At 39.0% G+C, this 24,201-nt stretch overlaps 1 protein-coding gene across 1 annotated transcript; it reads left to right on the top strand.

Annotated features, from left to right (window-relative positions):
* Positions 1 to 659: 659 nt before the first annotated feature.
* Positions 660 to 4,709, top strand: LOC110625939 (protein NUCLEAR FUSION DEFECTIVE 4). The gene is made up of 3 exons (XM_021771651.2): positions 660 to 1,061; positions 1,231 to 2,105; positions 3,894 to 4,709. The coding sequence occupies exons 1-3, from the start codon at positions 726 to 728 to the stop codon at positions 4,369 to 4,371; spliced, it is 1,689 nt and encodes a 562-aa protein (XP_021627343.1). The 5' UTR covers positions 660 to 725; the 3' UTR covers positions 4,372 to 4,709.
* The last annotated feature ends 19,492 nt before the right edge of the window (positions 4,710 to 24,201 follow it).

The raw sequence follows: 24,201 nt of genomic DNA, 5'->3' as shown, positions 1-24,201 counted from the left end.
ATTTATATTTATATTTCAACTTTTTATTTTTAGATAATTAAAACATAAATTTTACATTGTTTTTTTTACCATTAACTCAATCAATTTTAGTTTCACCAAAAATATATTTGACCTAATTATCTAAAATAATGCTGTCAACAACTTTGAGCTCATTTAAAATGATTTTAATAATTATTTTCTTAAGTATTTCTTTATATATATTTTTACTAATTTTAGAAAAATAAATATCTAATAATTATTATATTAAGTATTTCGTTATATATATTTTTATTAATTTTATACAAATAAATATTTATAATTATTAAACTATGTTTTTCATATTTGCATTATATGATTACACTTCACAATTAAATTTATTACAACAAAAAATATAAATATATCAATAAATATTAATGCAATATGACATTAGAAGTTTTTCAAATGACATTTAATTACCACATTTGGAAACGTATTTTTATGACAAGAAATTCAATGAAATAAAATATATGAAAGCTGAGAGCAAATATTAAAAACAACGGGCGTGTCGCAAATATATATAACATAAAAGCAAAACTACAACGGGCGTGTCGCAATAAGCTACAATAACGTCCTCAACCCAAAAAAAAAAAGAAAAAAGAAAAAAAAAATCTATTTTCTTTTATAAAAACACACAAAGCGCCTCCATTTCAACACAATCGCTTCCCTTTCATCCTCTCATTCATTTTCCTTAGAGCAAAAGATTTTTTATGGGCTTTCTTTCAACTTCGTCCTCTTCTTTCACTGCTTTTAAATGGCTTGGCTTTGTCACCGCCGTTTGGGTTCAAGCCATTTCAGGCAACAATTACACTTTCTCTAACTATTCTGATGCTCTCAAGACTCTTATGAACTTGACTCAACTCGAGCTTAACAATTTATCCGTTGCTAAAGATGTTGGTAAAGCCTTTGGCCTCCTTGCTGGTCTTGCCTCTGACCGCTTGTCTACTCCGGTGATTCTTCTTATTGGCTCAATTGAAGGTCTTATTGGTTACGGTGCTCAATGGCTTGTTGTTAGTGGGCGAATTCAACCACTTCCTTACTGGCAGGTACATTTGCACTACTCCCGAAGAGGAACTGTTCAATGTCGCATTTTATCGAACTGTTCATCTAAATTCTTTTCCCTTTCCTATTGTCAAAAGGGTCCATGTCAAAGTAATTTTTTTTTCTTCTTCTAATGATGGGTATTTGGAATTCAATTTTTTTTTTTTAATATAGATGTGCATATTCCTCTGTTTGGGAGGCAACAGTACTACATGGATGAACACGGCGGTTCTAGTAACTTGCATCCGCAACTTCCGGCGAAACAGAGGTCCTGTCTCTGGCATCTTGAAGGGTTATGTTGGACTGAGCACTGCCATCTTTACCGACCTCTGCTCTGCTCTTTACTCGGACAACCCTTCAAGCTTCCTCCTCATGCTCGCAATTATACCCTTTGCCGTCTGTCTCGCTGCCATCATCTTCCTCCGTGAGATCCCTCCGGCTGCCACCTCCGAAGAAGAAAAACAAGAGTTCAAATATTTCTCTGTCTTCAACGTTGTGGCCGTTATTGTTGCAGTTTATTTGTTAGCATATGGCTTCATCAGTAATCCTAGCCATGTTCTTTCTTTAGTGTTTTCAGTTATATTGCTAGTTCTTCTAGCTTCTCCATTAGCAGTTCCAGTTTATGTTTTTGTGAAAAGCTGGAATCTGAACCGCTTGAAGAAAAAAGCAGATGATGTTGAAGAACAGATGGATGAGCCATTGTTGAATGGAGAAAACGAGCGAGAAATTCAACAAAAACCGGCAGAGGAGGATGCCACGGCGGCAGTGTCAGTGGTTGCTCAACCACCGGCGGAAGTAGTGCAGATAAAGAGGAAGCCGGTGATCGGCGAAGATCACACGATTTTCGAAGCGATGGTGAAGTTGGACTTCTGGATTTTGTTTGTTTCATTTCTCTGTGGAGTGGGTACGGGTTTGGCTGTGATGAACAACATGGGACAGATTGGTTTGGCTCTTGGATACGCTGACATCTCTATTTTCGTCTCTCTTACGAGCATTTGGGGATTTTTTGGAAGGATTGCTTCGGGTTCTGTCTCAGAGTTCTTCATCAAGTAAGTTTAATTTCTCATCAATTGTTTAATTAGTAGCTTGAATTAATTCTTTTATTTTTTTAATCAAAACTTGATATTGATCCCATATTTTTTAAATCAAAATTAGTAAGTTTTTTGGAAGGATTGCTTCTTGTTCTGTCACATTATTTTTTATTTATTAACAATTCTATTAGTATAATTTAAAAAAAAAATTGAAAATGGCATCAGCGGCAATATTTATGGAAAATTCTCGTTTAGACCGGTCCATATGGATCCCTAGTTTAAATTGAGAATTGAATTTTTTTTTATAGGAGAATTCGGAGATTGAGAGAATAGATTTCTAATATTTATTCAGATGCATTTAGCGTTGAGAATTCCATTAGACCTAATCTAAATAAATTTTTACCAACACTCAGGTTGTTATGTATTGATGACTTATTTCTATTTCCTGGTTTACCACAAACCACAGGCAAAAATAAGGTGGAAAGGAATCCATGTGATTGGTTTCTTTGGTGTGAATCAAGTTCCCCACAGAATTGGCTAAAAGGACAAAAATGAAGTAAAGTTGAATTACAACTAAATCACCCCCAAAAAGCACTTTTTTTTTGGTAGAAACCGCAAAAAGCTTTTTTTTTTTCTATTGCACAGGAATTTCTAGTGCAGATTCTGTTTGGTAGCCTGGTGGGAGTTGGTTCCTATCGGACACGAATCTTTTACTAAATTTCGAGTTGCGCTCTGGACTAGATCAAATCAAGTTGTATTCAGGTCTTATTTTGATAAACTATGCTATGATATTTCCCTTTCCTGTTGATATTGATATTTGCGATGGGGACTGGGGAGTAGTGCAAATTAATTTTCTTTATTATGCTTCCCTCATTTGTTTATTGGATTTAGATTGTGGTTGTATTATAATAAGATGCATATGATAATATTCAACTAAAGGGGTTGGACATAGGTGTTAGAATTTTTTCTCTTTCTTTCCATCAAAGAAAAAAAAATTTCATATTTTTAAAGAGATCAAGATGATTTGATTTCTGTTGCTGGACATCCACTAGCTTAGAGTAGAATTGAAGCAGAGTTTGAATGAGCTGGTTTATGAAACTAACACGGTTTGTGTGATCAGTTGTGTTGCTATCCCTTGCAATCTAGTTTACCTAAACGATCTGTTTGACGCTCGCAGCGTGCTTCACAAGTTATAGTCGTTAGGATGCCTTTTTCTTTTTTTAAAAAAAAATTATTTTATTTTTTTTAATAAATGGAACTGGATTACCAAAAGTCAATCAAATAGAAGATCTATTGGCAAATGAACGGTCAATATTTAGCTGTGACTTGGTTTCACCCTCTTTCTCTCTCTCTTTTGGGTTAGAATGTAGCTTTCTTTATGACATCCTTATCACGGTGCTGTGACATGAGCTTGCATTCAACTTTCGGCCTGGATGTGAATTCTTATTGAATGTCAAGTGGATTTTTTAATCTTTTTTGTTACTGTTTACAATTTATTACTTCATGCAAGTAGCTTCGTCAATGGTTCTCATTTAATAGCTGGGTCCACCTTTTGAGATTCTGAAAATATCTCGAGTTTGGATCAACTCTTTAGGCTGTTAAGCCATCCTTTTTCCATGTGCAGTGTGGTAAGAGTCCTGAATTGTTCTTGTCGACTCGTTACTAAATTAGGTGGTTAAGCCTTCCTATTATTAATTTCTAAGGGGCCAGCTTCTGTGAGAGAAAAAGATGGTTGAATGAATATAATCGTAAATGGCTTCATCAGTTTGTCTTAATCACGGAATAATATCCGCTCTTGTTTTGCAGGAAAGCTGGAACACCAAGGCCTCTCTGGAACGCAGCATCTCAAATTTTAATGGCTGTTGGGTATATCCTCATGGCCATGGCAATGCCTGGTTCTCTATACATTGGTTCGATTGTTGTTGGAATCTGCTACGGCGTTCGTCTGGCTGTCACAGTTCCAACTGCGTCTGAGTTGTTTGGTCTGAAGTATTATGGTCTAATTTACAACATCTTAATCCTCAACCTACCACTTGGTTCCCTTCTCTTCTCTGGTCTGCTTGCTGGACTTCTATATGATGCAGAAGCTACCCCAACGCCAGGAGGTGGCAACACTTGTGTAGGTGCCCATTGCTATAGGATTGTGTTCGTTGTTATGGCGATTGCATGCGTCATTGGATTCGGTTTGGATGTTCTGTTGGCAATTAGAACAAAGAAGCTCTATTCTAAGATACAGACGAGCAAGAGATCAAAGAAAATTGCTGCAGCATCTAACAACCAATGACATTGAATCCAAAGTAGGGGGTAAGTGAATGAGACAATTAAGGGTTGAAGAGCTTCTGCTCAATGATATCCTGAGTTGGCCTTATTTTTTTCACCTCAGAACTGAGTTGGAGAATAAAACATTATTTTATGTATTCTGATTTGTTCCCCACATCATCGCCACTACCATCAGTTGATTTGATTTTGTTGAATTAGATGTAATGTAACCGGTCGTCTGAGCTAGCATACGCCTTAACTATTGTAGTAAAACAAGTATTATATATGCATCTGCAATTTTCCTTTCCTAAAGGGGAAAAGATTTTGGTTTTGATATGAACAGTTATGCTTTCATTGTTGAGATATCAGTGCTTGAATCACATGCTTGTCTATGCTATTGCTGATTTTTTGTTCCATTTTGGTGAACCAGACTTGAGATCTGCTTGGCATTATTTTCAAAAGCAAAAGCAGTGTAAACACTAAAGTTACACTTAAAGACAAGTTTGTTTGTGAAATTGCTTTGCAATTGGTGTGTAATCTCCCAAAAATTGCCACCCAGGGGCCCCGAACATTTCTAGTTGATTTCCACAACAACTTTTCTGTTCGCTCCCAGCCATGATAAAATTACAAGGAAACTTTAACAGAGAATATACCAGAAGACATTCCCCTCCATGCATTGCTTCCACTTTCTGAGTTGATAAGGTTGGAGAAATAACAACCAGTGTAGATCTAGAACGTGGTACACCACTGGGTGCAGTACGGTTTCAGTAATTTTTATAATTTGGGTTATGGAAGTAGAATATAATAAGAAGTTCAAATTAGTCCCTAAATTCAGTTGTTGCATTATTCAGGGTCCCGTATGCTAAAATATGAGAAGTTCAATAAGTTTCTTAAACTTTTTATTAAGTCCATGCAAGTCCAATTCGATCTTTTTGCTCAAATAAAATTCCTAACTTTTCTAATGATTTCATATAAATTCTGATCTAATAAAAATATTATTTTCATAAAAAAATATTATTTTTGTAATTTTGCATATCAAAAGTTATTTACTAGTCTTAAACTAATAAAAATATAAAAATACAAGAATTAAAAATATTAAATTATTTTTATTACTTAAAATTATGCAAAATGTCTATTATTGGAAAAATAATATCTTATTATTGGGACATGAATGCAAAGTCTAGAATTTGATTTTGCCATTATTTGAACTTTGCTAAAAAATTTAGGAACTAATTTAGACTTTTATTGCTAAATGTATTGCTCAATTCACTTTGAATTAGATGCATGAAAAATTATATAATTCAAAACAACTATCTCAGAAAAATCTAAACTAAGTATTTATATAAAATTTAAATAAAAAAAAGAAAAAGAATCAATAAATCTAATTAGATAATTTAAAATTTTAAACCCGATTTTATAACCCAAAATTTCAAATTAAAGTCTACTAAATGAAAATAAAAATATAGAATCTAAATTTTGCATTCAAGCAATTATAATTTAATCTACTGCATTTTTTTTTTCAAACCTATCTACTTTCTCACTTTGTCAAAATATTCACCACCTAATGATTTCTATCTCATCTCCTCTAATATGATAATAAATTCATTTATGTAAATTTTCCCTAGCTCAAAATCCTACTTTTAATGATGATCAGGGTTGTAACTCCAAGTGAAACGAAAACTGCAAGCGGATATAAATGAATAGGAAAAAATTAATTTGTCAACTCTAGAAGAATTTAGTTTTGTTGGAATGAACTGTCTAATTATGAGTAAATTACGTAATCATAGGGATTTGCACAATTAATAGATCTGATATATATTGTTTCCTGTACAGGCTTATCTTATTTCATTTTTCTCTTCTGATTTTGTGTTGTAAATATATATATATATAACCTCCTTTCCGGAGAAGAATACGGAACAACTGAATTATTCACAGATTCCATCGTTCATTATGGTATCAGAGCAATTCTGATTCTGGAAGAATTGCTTCTCGAATTTCATATCTTGAAATCACCACCATAACTTACCATCTGCAACATCGTATTTTGTATTCCCCAACACCATTATTATTCAACCACAACAGAGGTCCAATAAAATATAGAGGACAAATCACAACCTACAGCTAACGTTACCCACCCAGGTATTGTTGGTAAGACAAATGTACTCTCTGCAACTTCTAAGAATAGTACTTGGATTATTGATACAAGTACATCTGATCATATGACTAGAGATTCAGGGCAGTTACAATTCATTGGTGTTTCTTCACAATCTGTTATATCTACAGCTAATTGTGGTATTTCTCCAATTACTGAAGAATGATCAATCATCTTGTCTAGTACCCTTGGTATTTCTCCAATTACTGAAGAAGGATCAGTCATCTTGTCTAGTACCCTTACTCTAGATACTGTTTTGATTGTTCCATCTCTTGAATATAACATTTTGTCGGTTAGCCAAGTAACCTCTTCTCTTGCGTGTACTGTAACTTTTTGGCCCTCATTCTGTGTCTTTCAGGATATTCTGACCCGGAAGATTTTTGGTTATAGTGTTAAAAGGGGCAAACTTTATTACTTGGATTTGACAAAGAATGAGAGATAGAAAAATAACCTTGCATGTCAAACGAGTAGTAGAGACAAAGTTCAAGCAACTGTTTGGTTATGGCATCGATGATTAGGACATATTTCATTTGGATATCTTAAGAAATTGCAACCACATCTTTTTTCAAATTCGAATATTTCAGACTTTCATTGTGATATTTGCGAACTAGCAAAAAATCACCGTATTTCTTATTTACCATGCTTAAATAAATGTTCTGAACCATTTATGATTATACATTCTGATATTTGGGGCCTTGCAAAGATTCTTTCTATTTCTAAAGCATGATATTTTATTACATTCATTGATGAGTGCACACGAATGACTTGGATGTCTCTGCTTTACAAAAAAGGTGATATTCCTACAGCATTTCAGAAATTCTACTGTAATACCCGGCTGGAGTCCGGCATCGGAGTTCTACTTTTCGGTGGAGTCCGGGAAGTCGGACGTCTCTAGAAGGGTCAAATTTATGTTTTTCTACAAGGTTTTGCTATATTTCATAGTTTAAAGTATAAGGAAATGTGTTGTTGAAAGAAAAGAACCAAGGCAGAAAAGCCAGGTTCGGCCGCCGAAGGTGAAAGTTCGGCCGCCGAACATGCATGGCTTTCGGTTTCACGATAGGCCGCCGAAGGTGGTCTGGCCAGCCACCTATAAAAGGCCCTCAGTCGGTTGAAAGGATAAGGATTGCCTCTTTCTTTCACTTTATGAGGTGAGACTCTGTCTTCCTTAAGTTTGCTTCATGTTTTCACTAATCTTGCAAAGATTTGAATGATTTTGATGCTTGTTTGAAGGTTTTGAACTAAAAACACAAAGTTGTGAAGTTTGGAGAGTTTGAAGGAGAGTTGCTCCAAAACTCCACGTTAGGATCGTTCATCTTCTTGGGTACAAGAGGTAAGTGAAGATCCTGAACTTGTTTTTATGATTTCTGAAGGTTTTATGAGGTTTTGGGAGAGAGTTGCATGATTAGGGTAAAAGAGAGTGTTTTTGATGATTTTGTGAAAAATCAGGCTTAACAGGTATGAGTTAACCCATCTAGAGCAAGCTCTAGTCAGGGGTACAGAGTACAGAGTACAGAGATAGTGCATGCACAGGTTAAGCCTTGATTCAGAAAAGAGTTTTTGTTTTCACAGAAAATGTATGATCATGGATGAGATTTACAGGTACACAGAGAGTATAGCAGGCTTGCTACGGGTTCTGGCGGCCTTAAGCCGACCTGAATCCTAGCGCCGGTGATGGTCCATTTTGGGGTCGTTACAGAGTTGGTATCAGAGCCCTAGGTTCACATGATCGGACCTATAGAGAGAGTGTCGGGCTCATAGAGGTTAGAGGAAGTCAAGCACAATAGGGAATCATGTCCACTAGGATAGGATGTTGAGTCCTGTCTATTTTGATGCTATGAAATGCCATGATATGCATGTGCAGTATTGAGATATATGAGTTACTTTTATGCTGATATGTTATGTTATGTGTTGTTTTCCAGAGTGAAAATGCGAGGAACTCGTCGATTAGCTCGATTGACTGGAGTCCCACCAGATAGTGAGAGAATAGCTGCTCGTCCTCCTGCATTGCCAAGGGCAAGGTCACAAAGATCTAGCAGGGAAGATACGTCAATAGACCCTAGAAGGTCTGTAGACGAGAGCAAAAGAGGTACAGTGAGAGGAGGAAGATCAGAGGAAGTGAGGGAGGCTATGGAGCTTGACCAGTCTATAGATGAAAGCATGAGTGTAGGCAGATCTGAAGAAGGTATGGGAGAGTCTCAGGGAGGCGCTCAGACCTCAGGGTTTGGTTATCCAGCCTTTTCTCAGGACCCAGGGTATCCGATGGGAGGTATGTCGGAGTACTCTAGTTTTGTCCCATATCCTACTTACATGCCATATATGCCTTATCCTCATTATTACCCACCATATCCTATGTATCCACCTTCACCTAGTCATCCAAGTGCAGCACACCCAGAGTTAAATGACCCAGTACCTCCACCACCACAATCAGAACCAGTAGCCCCTGTTGTTGCAGCACAGCAGCCTAGCTCATCTGGAGGTAAGGTGCAAATGACAGAGTACTTGAAATTGGATGCTCCTAAGTTCAATCCAGGAGATGATCCATTTGAATATCTTAGATCAGTAAGGATGATAACCAGTGAGTTGGGAGCAGATGATAGCAGAGCCATAGAAATGGCAGGGTTTACACTGAAGTGTAAGAAAGCTCGAGAATGGTTCAAGAACTATATTGAGCCCAGGATGGATAGTATGTCATGGGGAGAGTTCGCCAATGAGTTTGCAAGGTGGGCTTTTCCTGATAGCTCCAGGGAGATGAAGGTAATAGAGTTTGAACAGTTGAGACAGACAGACGAGATGAGTGTTGGTGAGTTTACAGATAAGTTTCTGGATTTGCTTCAGTACGTGGGTCAGGCCTATGATACTGATCAAAAGAAGGCAAGGAGATATACTATGAGATTGCATCCCAGGTATTCTTCCTTGATTCTTCCAGCAGAGAAGGAGAGTCTCCATACTATAGTGGACGCAGCCAGGAAAATGGAAGCAAGTGCCAATATTCAGAGACAGTCAAAAGCACAGGCTTCGGGTTCTAAGGCCCCCAGTTCAGGAACTTCAGGCAACAAAAGATGGGAAAAGGCAAAAGGAACAAATAATAAGTTCTGGAGTAAAGTCAAGTCTGGTCTGGGAATAGGTAGTGGCTCAAGCTCTGGCGCAAGCAGTCCAGTATGTAGGAGATGTGGGAGACCACACAAGGGAGCTTGTCAGTTGGGATCTTCAGCCTGTTATAAATGTGGACAGGAAGGGCATTTTGCTCGGGAATGTCCTCAGGTGACTTTTGCACCATCCCAGCAGATGAGTTCAGGCAGTGTGGTACAGCCAGCAGCTCCAGTCATGCCTCAGAGTAATGGTAGAGGTAGAGGGAGAGGGGCAGCCTCTACTTCAGCAGCAGGTTCCCGAGGTGGAAATCCGGTAGCCCCAGCACAGATTTTCACTGTGACACAGGAGGAGGCTAACACGTCGAACACAGTGGTGTCAGGTAATCTCATCATTGGGTGTTCAGATGTGTATGCTTTGATGGACCCCGGTGCGTCTCATTCCTTTATTGCTTCGAGAGCCATAGAGAGATTGGGTTTGATCAGATCTAAGTTAGAGTATCCTCTCTGGGTCAGTGGACCCAAGTGTGACCCATCAGTGGCAGTGTCAGTCAGTCGTTTCAGTCCAGTGTTCATAGAGGGTAGATGCCTTCCAGCTGACCTTGTGGTTCTAGACTTGACAGATTTTGATGTCATTCTAGGGATGGATTGGTTATCTGCATATGGTGCGACCTTGGACTGTAGAGAGAAGATAGTGAGTCTCAGAGACCAGGATGGGTCAGAATGTGTCTTCAGAGGAGACAGGAGAGGTACACCCAGAGGTTTGATTTCAGCCCTTCAGGCTCGTCGTTTGCTTAGGACGGGTTGTCAGGGGCTTCTAGCTCATGTGAGAGAGCTAGATAGACAGGTTAGGGAACCAGCCGCAGTACCAGTAGTTCGAGACTTTTCAGATGTGTTCCCAGACGACTTACCAGGACTACCACCTGATAGGGAGATAGAGTTTGAAATAGAATTGCTGCCTGATACCAGACCTATCTCTATTCCTCCCTACAGGATGGCGCCAGCAAAGTTAAAGGAGTTGAAAGAACAGTTGCAGGATTTGGTAGATAAGGGTTTCATCCGCCCTAGTACCTCACCTTGGGGTGCTCCAATGCTTTTTGTCAGAAAGAAGGATGGATCCCTCAGACTTTGTATCGACTACAGACAGTTAAACAAGGTCACTACCAAGAATAGGTATCCGTTACCGAGGATTGATGATCTATTCGACCAGCTAGCTGGAGTAGGTTGTTTCTCTAAAATAGATCTGAGATCCGGGTATCATCAGTTGAGAGTCAGAGAGGCAGATGTGCCAAAGACAGCTTTCAGGACCAGATATGGGCATTATGAGTTCTTAGTGATGCCGTTCGGGTTGACTAACGCCCCTGCAGCATTCATGGATCTCATGAACAGAGTTTTCAGCGAGTATCTGGATCACTTTGTTATTATTTTTATCGATGACATCTTAGTGTATTCCAGAGATGCAGAGAAGCATGCCCAGCATCTGAGGATAGTTCTGCAGATACTGAGAGAGCATGGTTTGTATGCCAAGTTCTCTAAGTGTGAGTTTTGGTTGAGGAGCATTGCCTTCTTGGGACATGTGGTATCAGCAGAAGGGATTGAGGTAGACCCCAAGAAGATAGAGGCTGTAGCTAACTGGTCCAGACCCACTACAGTGACTGAGATTAAAAGCTTTTTGGGACTGGCAGGTTACTACAGGAGGTTCGTTCAGGACTTCTCGAAGATAGCTGCTCCTATGACCAAACTGACTCAGAAGAACCAGAAGTTTGTCTGGTCAGACCAGTGTGAAGAGAGCTTTGAGGAGCTCAAGAGGAGATTGACATCAGCACCAATGTTAGCTTTGCTTGTTAGTAATGAGGATTTCACAGTGTTCTGTGATGCATCTCGAGTGGGATTAGGCTGTGTTTTGATGCAGAGTGATAGGGTGATTGCTTATGCTTCTAGACAGTTGAAGAAGCACGAGTTAAATTACCCCACCCATGACTTAGAGATGGCAGCAGTTATCTTTGCACTTAAGATATGGAGGCATTACCTCTACGGGGTTAAATACGAGATTTTCATTGATCACAAGAGTTTACAGTACATCTTGAGCCAGAGAGAGCTGAATTTGAGGCAGAGGAGATGGGTAGAATTGCTAAGTGATTATGATTGTAAGATCCAGTATCATCCGGGTAAGGCGAATGTTGTGGCAGACGCCCTAAGCCGGAAGTCACTAGGCAGTTTATCCCATATAGTAGCAGAGCGGAGACCAGTAGTGATGGAGCTTTATAAGCTCATTGAAGAAGGGTTACAGCTAGAGTTGTCTGGTACAAGTGCATTGATAGCACAGATGAGAGTGACACCTGTGTTTCTGGAGCAGATAGCTCAGAAACAGCACGAGGACCCAGAGTTGATGAAAATTGCCAGGACTGTTCAGTCAGGCAACAGTGCAGAGTTCAGATTTGACAGCAAAGGGATCCTTCGCTATGGGAGTCGACTTTGTGTACCAGCTAGTAGCAGTCTGAAGGAAGACATTATGAGGGAAGCTCATAATGCGCAGTATAGTATTCACCCAGGAGCCACCAAGATGTATCAGGATTTGAAGAGGGTATATTGGTGGCCAGCCATGAAGAAAGAAGTGGCGCAGTTCGTGACAGCCTGTGAGGTTTGTCAGAGGGTGAAATTAGAACATCAGAAGCCGGCTGGAATGCTTAACCCACTGCCGATTCCAAAATGGAAATGGGAGAATATAGCTATGGATTTTGTAGTGGGCTTACCGGCAGCGTCCAACAGGATAGACTCCATATGGGTGATTGTGGACAGACTCACGAAATCTGCTCATTTCATTCCAGTTAGGAGTAACTATTCTGTGGATAAGTTGGCACAAGTTTATCTAGATGAGATAGTGAGACTTCATGGAGTTCCAGTGTCTATAGTTTCAGACAAAGGACCTCAGTTCACCTCCAGATTTTGGCGAAGTCTGCAGAGTGCAATGGGCACAAGGTTAGATTTTAGCACTGCTTTCCATCCGCAGACTGATGGACAGTCAGAGAGGACCATCCAGACCATAGAGGATATGCTCAGAATGTGTGTGTTAGACTTTGGCGGTTCTTGGAGGCAGCATCTACCTCTGGTGGAGTTTGCCTACAATAACAGTCATCATGCTAGCATCGGGATGGCTCCTTATGAAGTGTTGTATGGGAGGAAGTGCAGATCACCTGTTTGTTGGGAAGAGGTAGGCGAGAAAGCTCTTGCAGGGCCAGAGTTGGTAGAGATTACCAGTAGAATAGTGCCTATGATCAGAGAGAGGATCATAACAGCTCAGAGTAGACAGAAAAGCTATGCAGACGTACGCAAAAAGCAGATAGAGTTTCAAAAGGGTAGTATGGTATTGCTAAAGGTGTCTCCAATGAAAGGAGTGGTTCGTTTTGGAAGAAAAGGTAAGTTAGCTCCACGATACATTGGACCCTTTGAGATCTTACAGAGGATCGGGAATGTGTCGTATAAGCTGGATTTACCTATTTCTATGGAAAGGATTCACCCGGTATTTCATGTTTCTATGCTACGGCAATTTGTGTCAGATCCGAATCAGGTTCTAAATGAGCCTGATGTGGAGATTCTTAGAGATCTCACTTATATAGAGCAGCCAGTACGGATTCTGGACACGCAGATCAGACAGCTAAGGAACAAGAAAATTCCGATGGTGAAAGTTCTGTGGAACCACCATAATCTAGAAGAGTGCACTTGGGAGACATGGGAGTCTATGCTCCAGCAGTATCCATATCTGTTTTGAGGTTCGTTTTCCTCCTTTTGATACGTTTATTTGTTTTTTTTGAGGAACATTCGAGGACGAATGTTCTTAAGGGGGGGAGAATGTAATACTCGGCTGGAGTCCGGCATCGGAGTTCTACTTTTCGGTGGAGTCCGGGAAGTCGGACGTCTCTAGAAGGGTCAAATTTATGTTTTTCTACAAGGTTTTGCTATATTTCATAGTTTAAAGTATAAGGAAATGTGTTGTTGAAAGAAAAGAACCAAGGCAGAAAAGCCAGGTTCGGCCGCCGAAGGTGAAAGTTCGGCCGCCGAACATGCATGGCTTTCGGTTTCACGATAGGCCGCCGAAGGTGGTCTGGCCAGCCACCTATAAAAGGCCCTCAGTCGGTTGAAAGGATAAGGATTGCCTCTTTCTTTCACTTTATGAGGTGAGACTCTGTCTTCCTTAAGTTTGCTTCATGTTTTCACTAATCTTGCAAAGATTTGAATGATTTTGATGCTTGTTTGAAGGTTTTGAACTAAAAACACAAAGTTGTGAAGTTTGGAGAGTTTGAAGGAGAGTTGCTCCAAAACTCCACGTTAGGATCGTTCATCTTCTTGGGTACAAGAGGTAAGTGAAGATCCTGAACTTGTTTTTATGATTTCTGAAGGTTTTATGAGGTTTTGGGAGAGAGTTGCATGATTAGGGTAAAAGAGAGTGTTTTTGATGATTTTGTGAAAAATCAGGCTTAACAGGTATGAGTTAACCCATCTAGAGCAAGCTCTAGTCAGGGGTACAGAGTACAGAGTACAGAGATAGTGCATGCACAGGTTAAGCCTTGATTCAGAAAAGAGTTTTTGTTTTCACAGAAAATGTATGATCATGGATGAAATTTACAGGTACACAGAGAGTATAGCAGGCTTGCTACGGGTTCTGGCGGCCTTAAGCCGACCTTAATTCTAGCGCCGGTGACGGTCCATTTTGGGGTCGTTACATCTACAATATAGTGGGCACTCAATATCAAAGGCAGATTCATATTTGGCCAATTGATAACGCACTGGAGTTCTAGAATATAAACTGTGGGAAGTTCCTAAGCGAAAGAGGGATTCGACGTCATACTTCTGACACCTATACTCCACAACAAAATGGCTTGGCAGAAAGGAAAAATAGGCAAATCATGGAAGTTGTTCGTGCTTCTCTCTTTAGCATGAATATGCCTCGGTTCTACTGGGCAGAAGCAGTGAAGTCTGCTATTTATCTAATTAATCGGGTCCCCTCTCGCGTACTTGATTTCCGAACTCATCAACAAAAGATGCAAGCTTTCTTCTCACTGCCACATGTCCCAAATCTTAAACCAAGGGTTTTTGGTTGCACAGTACATGTCCATATTCCAAAAATTTTGCGGAATAAACTTGATCCTTGTGCTAAATGATGTATTATTTGTTGGCTACTCTGATTTCCAAAAGGGATACCGATGCTATGATCCACACACAAAAAGATTACATGTGACCTTCGATGTGTCCTTTCGTGAATCCGAACCATACTATTCAGGGGAAGTCACACCTCATTCTCTTCAAGGGGAGAGCTTTAGGGAAAAGAATGTGCCATAAGAAAATATAACAGGTTTCTTAGAACTAGAAGAAATAAGTGAAAGTTTTCAGTATAACAGTCAGCAAAGTCTCCTTGAAAGATGTGATGAAGATTTATTAGTTCCTTCTATAAAATTATAAATATCAACGTCTGCTAAAAAATCACCAACATCTGAAGAGTTGCCCATGATAACACCATCGACCAAAAAATCAACTCAGAATGTCCTGGACACTAACATTTCTACTTAGGTAAACTCGAGTCCTATACTTGATGAGTGTAATGAAACAAGTAACTCTTATGACAATTTGGCTCCTAGATATCCACAAAGATCAAATAAGGGTGTACCAAGGAAACAGTATGAACTTGACCTTAGAGCCAATGTCAAGTATCCAATTAGTAATTATCTTTCTACTCACAGATTGTCCAAGTCGTATACACTTACTATTAATCAATTATCCAAAGTATCTATTCTTAGTAGTAGTGTGCAGGATGCCTTAGCAGATCCGAAATGGACTCCGAATCCCGTACAACACGATCACACCAAAAATGTTGAAGTTAATCGGCATTTCATCAAGGAAAAGCTAGACCAGAAGATTATACAGTTCCCGTTTGTCAAGTCAAAAGACAAGTTAGCTGATAAACTCACAAAAGTAGTGTCTGGAAAGATATCATGATATAGTTGACAAGTTGGACATAATAGATATTCATGCTCCAACTTGAGGGGGAGTGTTGGAATAAACTGCCTAATTAGGAGTAAATTACGTAATCATAGAGATTTGCACAATTAACATATCTGATATATATTGTTTCTTGTACAGGCTTATCTTGTTTCTTTAGAATAGAATTGCTTCTTTTTTCTCTCCTGATTTTGTGTTGTAAATATATCTATATATAACCTTCTTTATGAAGAAAAATACAGAACAACTGAATCATTAACAGATTCCATCGTTCATCGAGTTTGTTTCTTTTAGCACATTATATGTAAGAATAAAAGCTTCAATTCCTTTTAGTTGATGAACTTGTAATTGATTGAAATAATGCATTTCTTGCTAACTTGACTAATTTCAGTGTTTCTGATCTAAAATTTGACTATCAGTTCGTACTACAATCGCACCATACAATACAATTGCTCACATTCACTTGAGTTTCTACTATTTTTACAAAGGCTTCTATCATTCATATAATAGCTTTTTCGGAGAGATTATTGAGTGCATCATTGTACTACCTCGGATGATGTACTAAACTAACAATATTAGGACAAATAACTTAAAAATAAAAATTATCCTCAAAATTCACACCACTATTAAAAAAGTAATACTTATATGGAGGTACAAATTTAATTTTAATTTTTTAATTATCCTAATATTATTAACCTAGTTATCACTCATGTGATGAGTGGTATACCTAGTGTAAGCAATATTAATAAAGAAGCTCGAATAAGTTAAAATAAGTTGAAAAAGAATAAATTATGAAATCCACTGAATTAAAACGATATATTACAGGCACCTAATAAAAAAATGCATTAGATAAACATGGATAAAAACTTGTGAACGATGAAATGGTGCGTATCAAGCAAAAGGAATTGATGAGAGAATTTGTTAGGAGCTATTGCTTAGCTGTACAGTTAGTTAAATATTTTTCTCTATGTATATAAAGACCTCACTAGAAAAGATACTCATACATGTTAATGAATTTCTTTTCATTCCTTTCTTGTCTACAAAGCAATTATTGAGTTCCTCATATTTGTTCATGGTATCAGAGCAATGATCCACACCTGTAGAGTAAATTATTGTAACATAAACTTTCCTTCTCAATCAATTGTCGATTGACCTATTTGTCATGGCCACCAGCAGCAAAGGTAGAGTTGGAAGAATCCTAAAAAAGCAATTGGAGATATAAAATTCAGATTTGTCAAGAGTGAACCTAATAAACATACCTTTCTTTGATAGCAATTACTTAATCTAAAATAAATTTATGCTTATCACTCTCAGAACTAAGATAAGCTCGATTTCATTAATGAAATATGTGAGAAACCTAATAGTGATTTTGAGGATTTAGAAAAATAGCTTAAAGTTGATAGTATAATTATTTTTTGAAATCTGAACTCGATCTCTAAAAAGATCATCGAAGTTTTTCTACATTATTGAGCCAAAGAGTTATGGGAGGAATTGGCTCATAGATTTGAGGAGAGTAACCATCCTCTATTATACCAAATCAAGAAAGAACTTAGTGGATTTAGTTGGTTAAATGATTTTGCTTCTACAGCCGATCACTCTCATCGTCCTCTAACTACTACAGCCAACCTCTCTAGTCTAAAAGATCTTATAGATATGCTTCTTAAACTTATTTGATCACTAAAAGTTTGCTCTTACATGCTACAAATTAACGATTAAATTAAAATTTTCTCATTAATAATATATAATTAACGATTAATAATATAATTTCTTATAACTATATATATTTCTAACCACCAATTTAAAACTTTTTCTTTACAAATTAAAATAGTGTTCATTACATTTAAAATTTTATCTTTTTACATTCTTAGAATTTTATTACGAAAAATATTTACTAAAGGTTTTTATTTTATCAAGGACTTGTTTATTTCACAAATTTATTTTCCCTTCAGGCTCTTGATACTCGGGAAACTTCCATAGTATTAGCAATATTCAACCTGCAGATTATACTTTCCATTATGTAGCTGAAATTTCAATTCACTCTATCGCAAATCTTTCTCCTCTATCGGTGACTCGCGGTTGTCGAGGCCGGTAAAAAATAACCTTTCTGGTTATCAACAATTTTACAACTGCAGATAATGGTGAAAGGATCGAATTCACAGAGAATTGATTACTTATTTATTTTTCTCAATAAGACCAATAAAATAAACTGAAACAATAATAAATTAAAGATGAGATAAAAAACTGAAAGTGGGATCAAATGAGATAAATTGGAAACAAAATAAAAATAAATTGCAATAAAAGTAAAATGAGAGGTTTGAGATTGATTGTAGTAACTAATAATGAGAGTAATAATAGAAAGCAAATAATTAAAATAAAAGAGTAAATCAATATGAGAAAAGCCTAGTTGAAGATATGGATCCACTTTGGTTGTTTGGGTTGATCATTGAAACTTAAATTATCTTGATTGGTTCAATAGATTAGTTATGGGGTGGAAGACGCTTCTCACCACCATGTCTCTCCTTATGATTAAATTAATTAGGGAATGTCCTCTAATTAATTACTAATTAACAAATTGCCAAGAAACGTCATTGGGCCATAGGCATCAAAACAATTGTCAATTGCATAAAGAAATAGAGAGATCCAATCCTAGCTACCTAAACGTATAGAGATAACGCTAGATCATGCAATTCCTTGGTTTTTACGCCAAGTGTTCTAAGATCAGAATATTTCCAGCAATTACAGACTAAAAATAATCCCAACTAACAATCAATTAACTTTGCAATTAAAATCAAGTGGCCAATTTGATCAAAACAACAAAGTAATCATGTAATTAAAGCATCAATTGCATAAATATTGAACAAAACCAAAGACAATAATTTATGTTTAGATCTCACAACCCATTAAATAACCTTAGTTTCAATCAATCATCAACTAGAATTAAAGAAATCAGCCACTCATTGGCTGAATTAAAAACAGAAAATTAAAAGGAAAAGAAAAGAACCGAAATTGAAATCTTGAATTCTGCCTCCCTGCGGAATTTGCCAATTTGAGGAATTGAATTCTGTCTTTTTGTCTTGTTCTGGCTGCTTAAAGCTCTTTAAATAGAGCTGGGGAGATGCCCTAATTGGGAATTTGCCGTCCACGTGTGAGAGCGCTGAAGTGGAAGAATTGGTGTGAGTGGTTCGCGTGAACTTTGAGAAAAAGCGCTGGTCCATGGTCCACGTGAAGACAGTGATGAAGTGCGGGCCCACGCTGTGCGGTCCATATGCGTGGGTTGAAGTGGGGCATGAGTGGCGGGCCATGTTGCAAGTGAAAGGTCCATGTGCTGTCCGCTGCTTGGTCCATATGCCTTGGCGGGACCATGTGCTGGAGTGGTGAAGTTGGGCCATTGTGCAAGAATGGGTGAAGTGGGAATGTGGTCCACGTGAAGTGAATTTAGAGAAGCGGGCCGCGTGAGTGTTAGGTGCTGGAGTGGGCTGTCTTCGCGCAAGAATTGAGCTTGGCCATTTGGGCGTGAGTGATCCATATGTGCGAGGCCCATTTGCGTCAATATTTCAGCTTCAAAATATTTTTCTCCGTTTAGCTCGTTTTGAATCCAACTTGGCAGGCTTGCTCTTTTGTTTTTTCAAATAAAACAGTTTTAGAGAGATTTTCTCTAAAATATCATTTTACATTATTTTCTGTAAAATAATATTAAAAATAATAAATTAACAGAAATCATATAAATATTTATCAATAATATTAATATAAAATGGACTAAATTATGCTCTATCAAATACCCCACACTTAGCCTTTTGCTTGTCCTCAAGCAAATAAACATAGTCAAATAAGCTTTCTCACTCTAGATCCTTATTTCCACTTAAGCTCTTACTCTAGATCCCTATTTTGAATCATTGCAGTGAAGAATATATGCATGAAGATTACTCACCTCCTTTCCTCGTTTCCCTTTGCTTACCATGGTTAGGATTTGTTTTCCTCAAGAGAGACCATACATGCACATTATTTGTTAAGACTTTTTCTAGCTTTTGGATTGACTTGCCCTTACCTTGAAATACTTTATTCAGGCTTTTGCACTTTAGATCTTGCTTGGAAAGGTCACCAACCTATTTTTGATTTGAAGGTTTATATTTTTCAGTTGGTCACCTATCCAAGTAGCTACTTGCCTTGTTCATAGTCTTTTGACCATTGGAACAATTTTCAATTTGTGCTTTTGAGGTCTTTGCCTTTGCTGAATTTTCTTTCTCTCAATGATTTGGGCAAATCAACACTAACCGTTAAATCAAGTCACATTAAGTTCATTCGCACAACTTTAATTTATTCTCAATCAATTGAGGGTCATCAATATATTTTTCACCATGGAAAACTCAAAGATTCAATTCAAAAGGCAATTCTCAAGCATGAATATAACCCACTGCAATTGATTCAACATAAGTTTAAAGAGTTATCACATCAATGGGGTCATGGAAAGAAAAGCTCATCCAACATAGTCTATATGATGAGTAAAGCATCTCACAAACGGAAACAAAATAAATAAAAAAAACTGTGGCTAGTTGTGTGTGTTTTATTGAAAGCAAAAATAAACTAAAAGAAACTGAAAGCATAAATCGCATGACTGAAAGGAAATTTTTTTTTTTTTTTTTTTGAAAAATCTGAAAGGAGAAATTGCAAAAGAGAGAAGAAGAAGATAGAAAGAAAGAGAGGAGGAAGAAGAGATATGCACCCCCACACTTAAATCATGCATTGTCCTCAATGTAAAAGAAGAGAGAAAAAAAGAACAAAGGAAACTGAGTACTCCCCTGGGGTGTGGTGTGCATGGCATGATCACTATTCAGACCGAGAGAGTGGAATTTCTTCCACTACTTGAACTGCGAATCCTTCATAATACGGTTTCAATCGATGCCCATTTACTTTGAAGATTTTTGCAGTTTCTATGCTTTTGATGTCTACAGCTCCATGGGGGTAGACATGTTCCACAATGAATGGTCCAATCCACCTAGATCGTAGCTTTCCTGGAAACAATTTCAAACGAGAGTCAAAGAGTAAAACTTTATCACCAACCTCAAATTGTTTTCTTGAAAGATGACTGTCATGGGAGGCTTTGGTTTTTGTTTTGTAGTTCCAAGAGTTCTCATATGCATCTCGTCTTATCTCTTCTAGCTCTTGTAGTTGCAACTTGCGATGGTGTCCAGCTTCTTTGAGGTCCATGTTGCAATTCTTTACAGCTCAATATGCCTTGTGTTCAAGTTCAACCGGAAGGTGACAAGCTTTTCCATAGACCAATCTGTAAGGTGACTGTAACGACCCGAAAATCGGACCGCTACCGGCGCTAGGATCCGGGTCGACTTAAGGCCGCCGGGACCCGTAGCAAGCCTGACATGCATCCTGAAAACCTGCTTAATCCCATACATGATCAACAACATACATAAAAATTAAAACTTTTCTTTCCATGAACATCAACCAAACTCAACCTGTGCATAAACATTAACATAACATTGATCCCTCTGTGGGATCTCATCAGTGTCCCCAATGGGTGACATAACATATGCTGAGTTGGTTACATAAACATCATAAAAATCTCTAAGATCATGTATTAAAAGGGATACAACAATCTATGGTCAAGCACACCACTAACATCCATATACATCATCTCATTACATAACTATACTGATTAAGACTTTACATTACAATATGATCATGTCCATTACTAGCTATTACATAAACATGAATTCTTTACTCTATCCGGACTCCTGCTCTATACTGTACCTGCAAGCCTGGGGGTAAAGGGAGAGGGGTGAGCTAAAAGCCCAGTGAGTAGGACTATAAAACATATTAACACTATGCTCTATGAAATGCATCATAACACAGACAATTCACATAAGGGTTGGGCGAACTTGTCACCAATTAGTCCAAGCTAACTCTGTGCCAGGCCGTAGCATGGGGTCCTGGTCTTCCTGTCATACATACATTACTTACCATTATCCCAGGGCCTCCTCTGGGCGCCTGGTCTTCGAGTCCATAACCGTGCCAGGCCGTAGAATGGGGTCCTGGTCTTTCCTTACTCTGTGCCAGGCCGTAGAATGGGGTCCTGGTCTTCCTGTCATGGAATAATTGGGTCATCCAACATTCACCTACATCAACAACAATCGATGCAATGCGGCATATTCGTGAAACTAATGCAATCATCCTATTGCATAATCATGATGCATGAAACATGATAAAACATTTAATTTAAAAGATTAAGTTTAGTTCCACTCACCTCTGGCTGACTCTGACAACACCGAAGCAGCTGAACTCACTGCTGGGGTCCTCGGTTCCTTGGGTCCGAACCTACACAGGTGGACTCAAATGAGGGACCAAACATACTAGAACATATCTCTAAACTACTCCCCAAAACCCCCCTAAAACAACATGAAACAACCATAGAAAAACATGCAAAGGAGGCCTGGACAGGGCACTTTCGGCGGCAGGTTCGGCGGCCGAAAGTCCCTCCAGAGCCGAAAGTCAGGCAGGTTCGGCGGCACCTTCGGCGGCCGAAACTCCCAGACAGAGACGAAACTCATTTCGGGGGCAAGCTTCGGCAGCCGAAAGGCTGCCTCCCCAGCCATGTTCGGCGGCCGAAAGTTCCTTCGGCTGCCGAACCTGGTTTCTGCCAAAGGGCAGAAACTTGGCTCTCAATGCACATTTCGCCTCCAAACTTATCAAACATGCATCAAACCTATTCTACAACACACAAACGCAAGCATACATGTTCCTAGGGGTCTCAAACCATCATAAACCCCATCTACAACACATCAAGCATCCACATTGTTCAAGAACACACATTTATACCCATAAACATAACCATAACCTAAACATGCATTCTAACCCATAGATCTTGCATAAAACTTATTCAAAACATAAAACGAGCTTAAGATCGGCTCTTACCTCTTGAAGATCGAGAGAGACGACCCAAAAACTCGGAGTTGGGAGAGATTTGGTTCTTGAACCTCCAAGCTCCAAAACTTTGCTCAAAAGCTTAAATCTTCAAAACCAAGTTAAAACAAGTGAAAATCTTGAAAGATTTAGAGGAAGAACATCAAAAATGGGTGAGGGACGGCAGAGAGCTCACCTTGGCCGAAAATGGGGAAAAGCTCGCTCGTTTTCGGCTAAGGGACCCTTTTATAGTGGCTGGCCAGACCACGTTCGGGGGCCGAATGTGCCTCCGCATGCATGCCATGTTCGGCGGCCGAACTTGAGGTTCGGCGGCCGAACTTGAGGTTCGGCGGCCGAACTTGGACTTCCCTCACTTATGCTTTCGGGGGCCTAAAGCACACCCGCAACGCATGCATGTTCGGCGGCCGAACTTGAGGTTCGGCGGCCGAACCTGAGTTTTCCTCCAATGCTATTTTCATGCAAAAACTCATTTTCTTTCATGCTTAAAACATAAAACACATTAAAACATTTCATAAAAACATGGTTTTACCCTACTAGAGGCTTCCGACATCCGAGATTCCACCGGACGGTAGGAATTCCGATACCGGAGTCTAGCCGGGTATTACATTCTCCCCCCCTTAAGAACATTCGTCCCCGAATGTTCCTCAACTAGCACATGTAAGGCATACAACATAAAACACATAGAGACTAACCTTAAAAGAGATGAGGATATTGCCGGAGCATGGACTCCCGTGTCTCCCAAGTGCATTCTTCCATATTGTGGTGGTTCCACAGGACTTTCACCATCGGGATTTCCTTGTTTCTTAGCTTTCTGATCTGGGTGTCTATTATCCGTACCGGCTGCTCAACATAGGTGAGATCCTCTTGGATCTCCACATCAGGCTCACTAAGAACCTTGCCCGGATCTGACACGAATTTTCTCAACATAGAAACATGGAAAACCGGATGGATTCTCTTCATTGAAGCAGGTAAATCCAACTTGTACGATACATTCCCAATCCTTTGCAGGACTTCAAAGGGTCCGATGTACCGCGGAGCCAGCTTACCCTTCTTCCCGAACCGAACCACTCCTTTCATTGGAGACACCTTGAGCAATACCAGATCCCCCTCCTGAAACTCTACTAGTCTTCTGCGGATGTCTGCATAACTCTTCTGTCTGCTTGCAGCAGTCTTTTCTCCAAGGCCCTGCCAAGGCCTTTTCTCTGATTAAGGGTACCACCCTGCTGGTGATCTCTACTAGCTCAGGCCCTGCCAAGGCCTTTTCTCCAACTTCTTCCCAGCAAACAGGTGACCTGCACTTCCTTCCATATAAAGCTTCATATGGAGCCATCCCAATGCTAGCATGATGGCTGTTATTGTAGGCAAACTCCACCAAAGGTAGATGCTGCCTCCAAGAACCGCCAAAGTCCAGCACACACATTCTCAGCATATCTTCTATGGTTTGGATGGTCCTCTCTGACTGTCCGTCTGTCTGTGGATGGAAGGCAGTGCTGAAATCCAATCTGGTACCCATGGCATCCTGCAGACTCCGCCAAAACCTGGAGGTGAACTGGGGTCCTCTATCTGACACAATAGAAACAGGAACCCCATGCAGTCTGACTATCTCATCAACGTACACCTGCGCCAACTTGTCCACAGAATAGCCACTCCTGACAGGGATGAAGTGAGCAGATTTGGTGAGTCTGTCCAC

Source organism: Manihot esculenta, chromosome 11 (genome assembly GCF_001659605.2).
Source record: "Manihot esculenta cultivar AM560-2 chromosome 11, M.esculenta_v8, whole genome shotgun sequence".
Taxonomy (NCBI): Eukaryota; Viridiplantae; Streptophyta; class Magnoliopsida; order Malpighiales; family Euphorbiaceae; genus Manihot; species Manihot esculenta.
The sequence above is the reverse complement of the archived record's forward strand: the minus strand, read 5'-3'. Positions and strand labels throughout refer to the sequence as shown.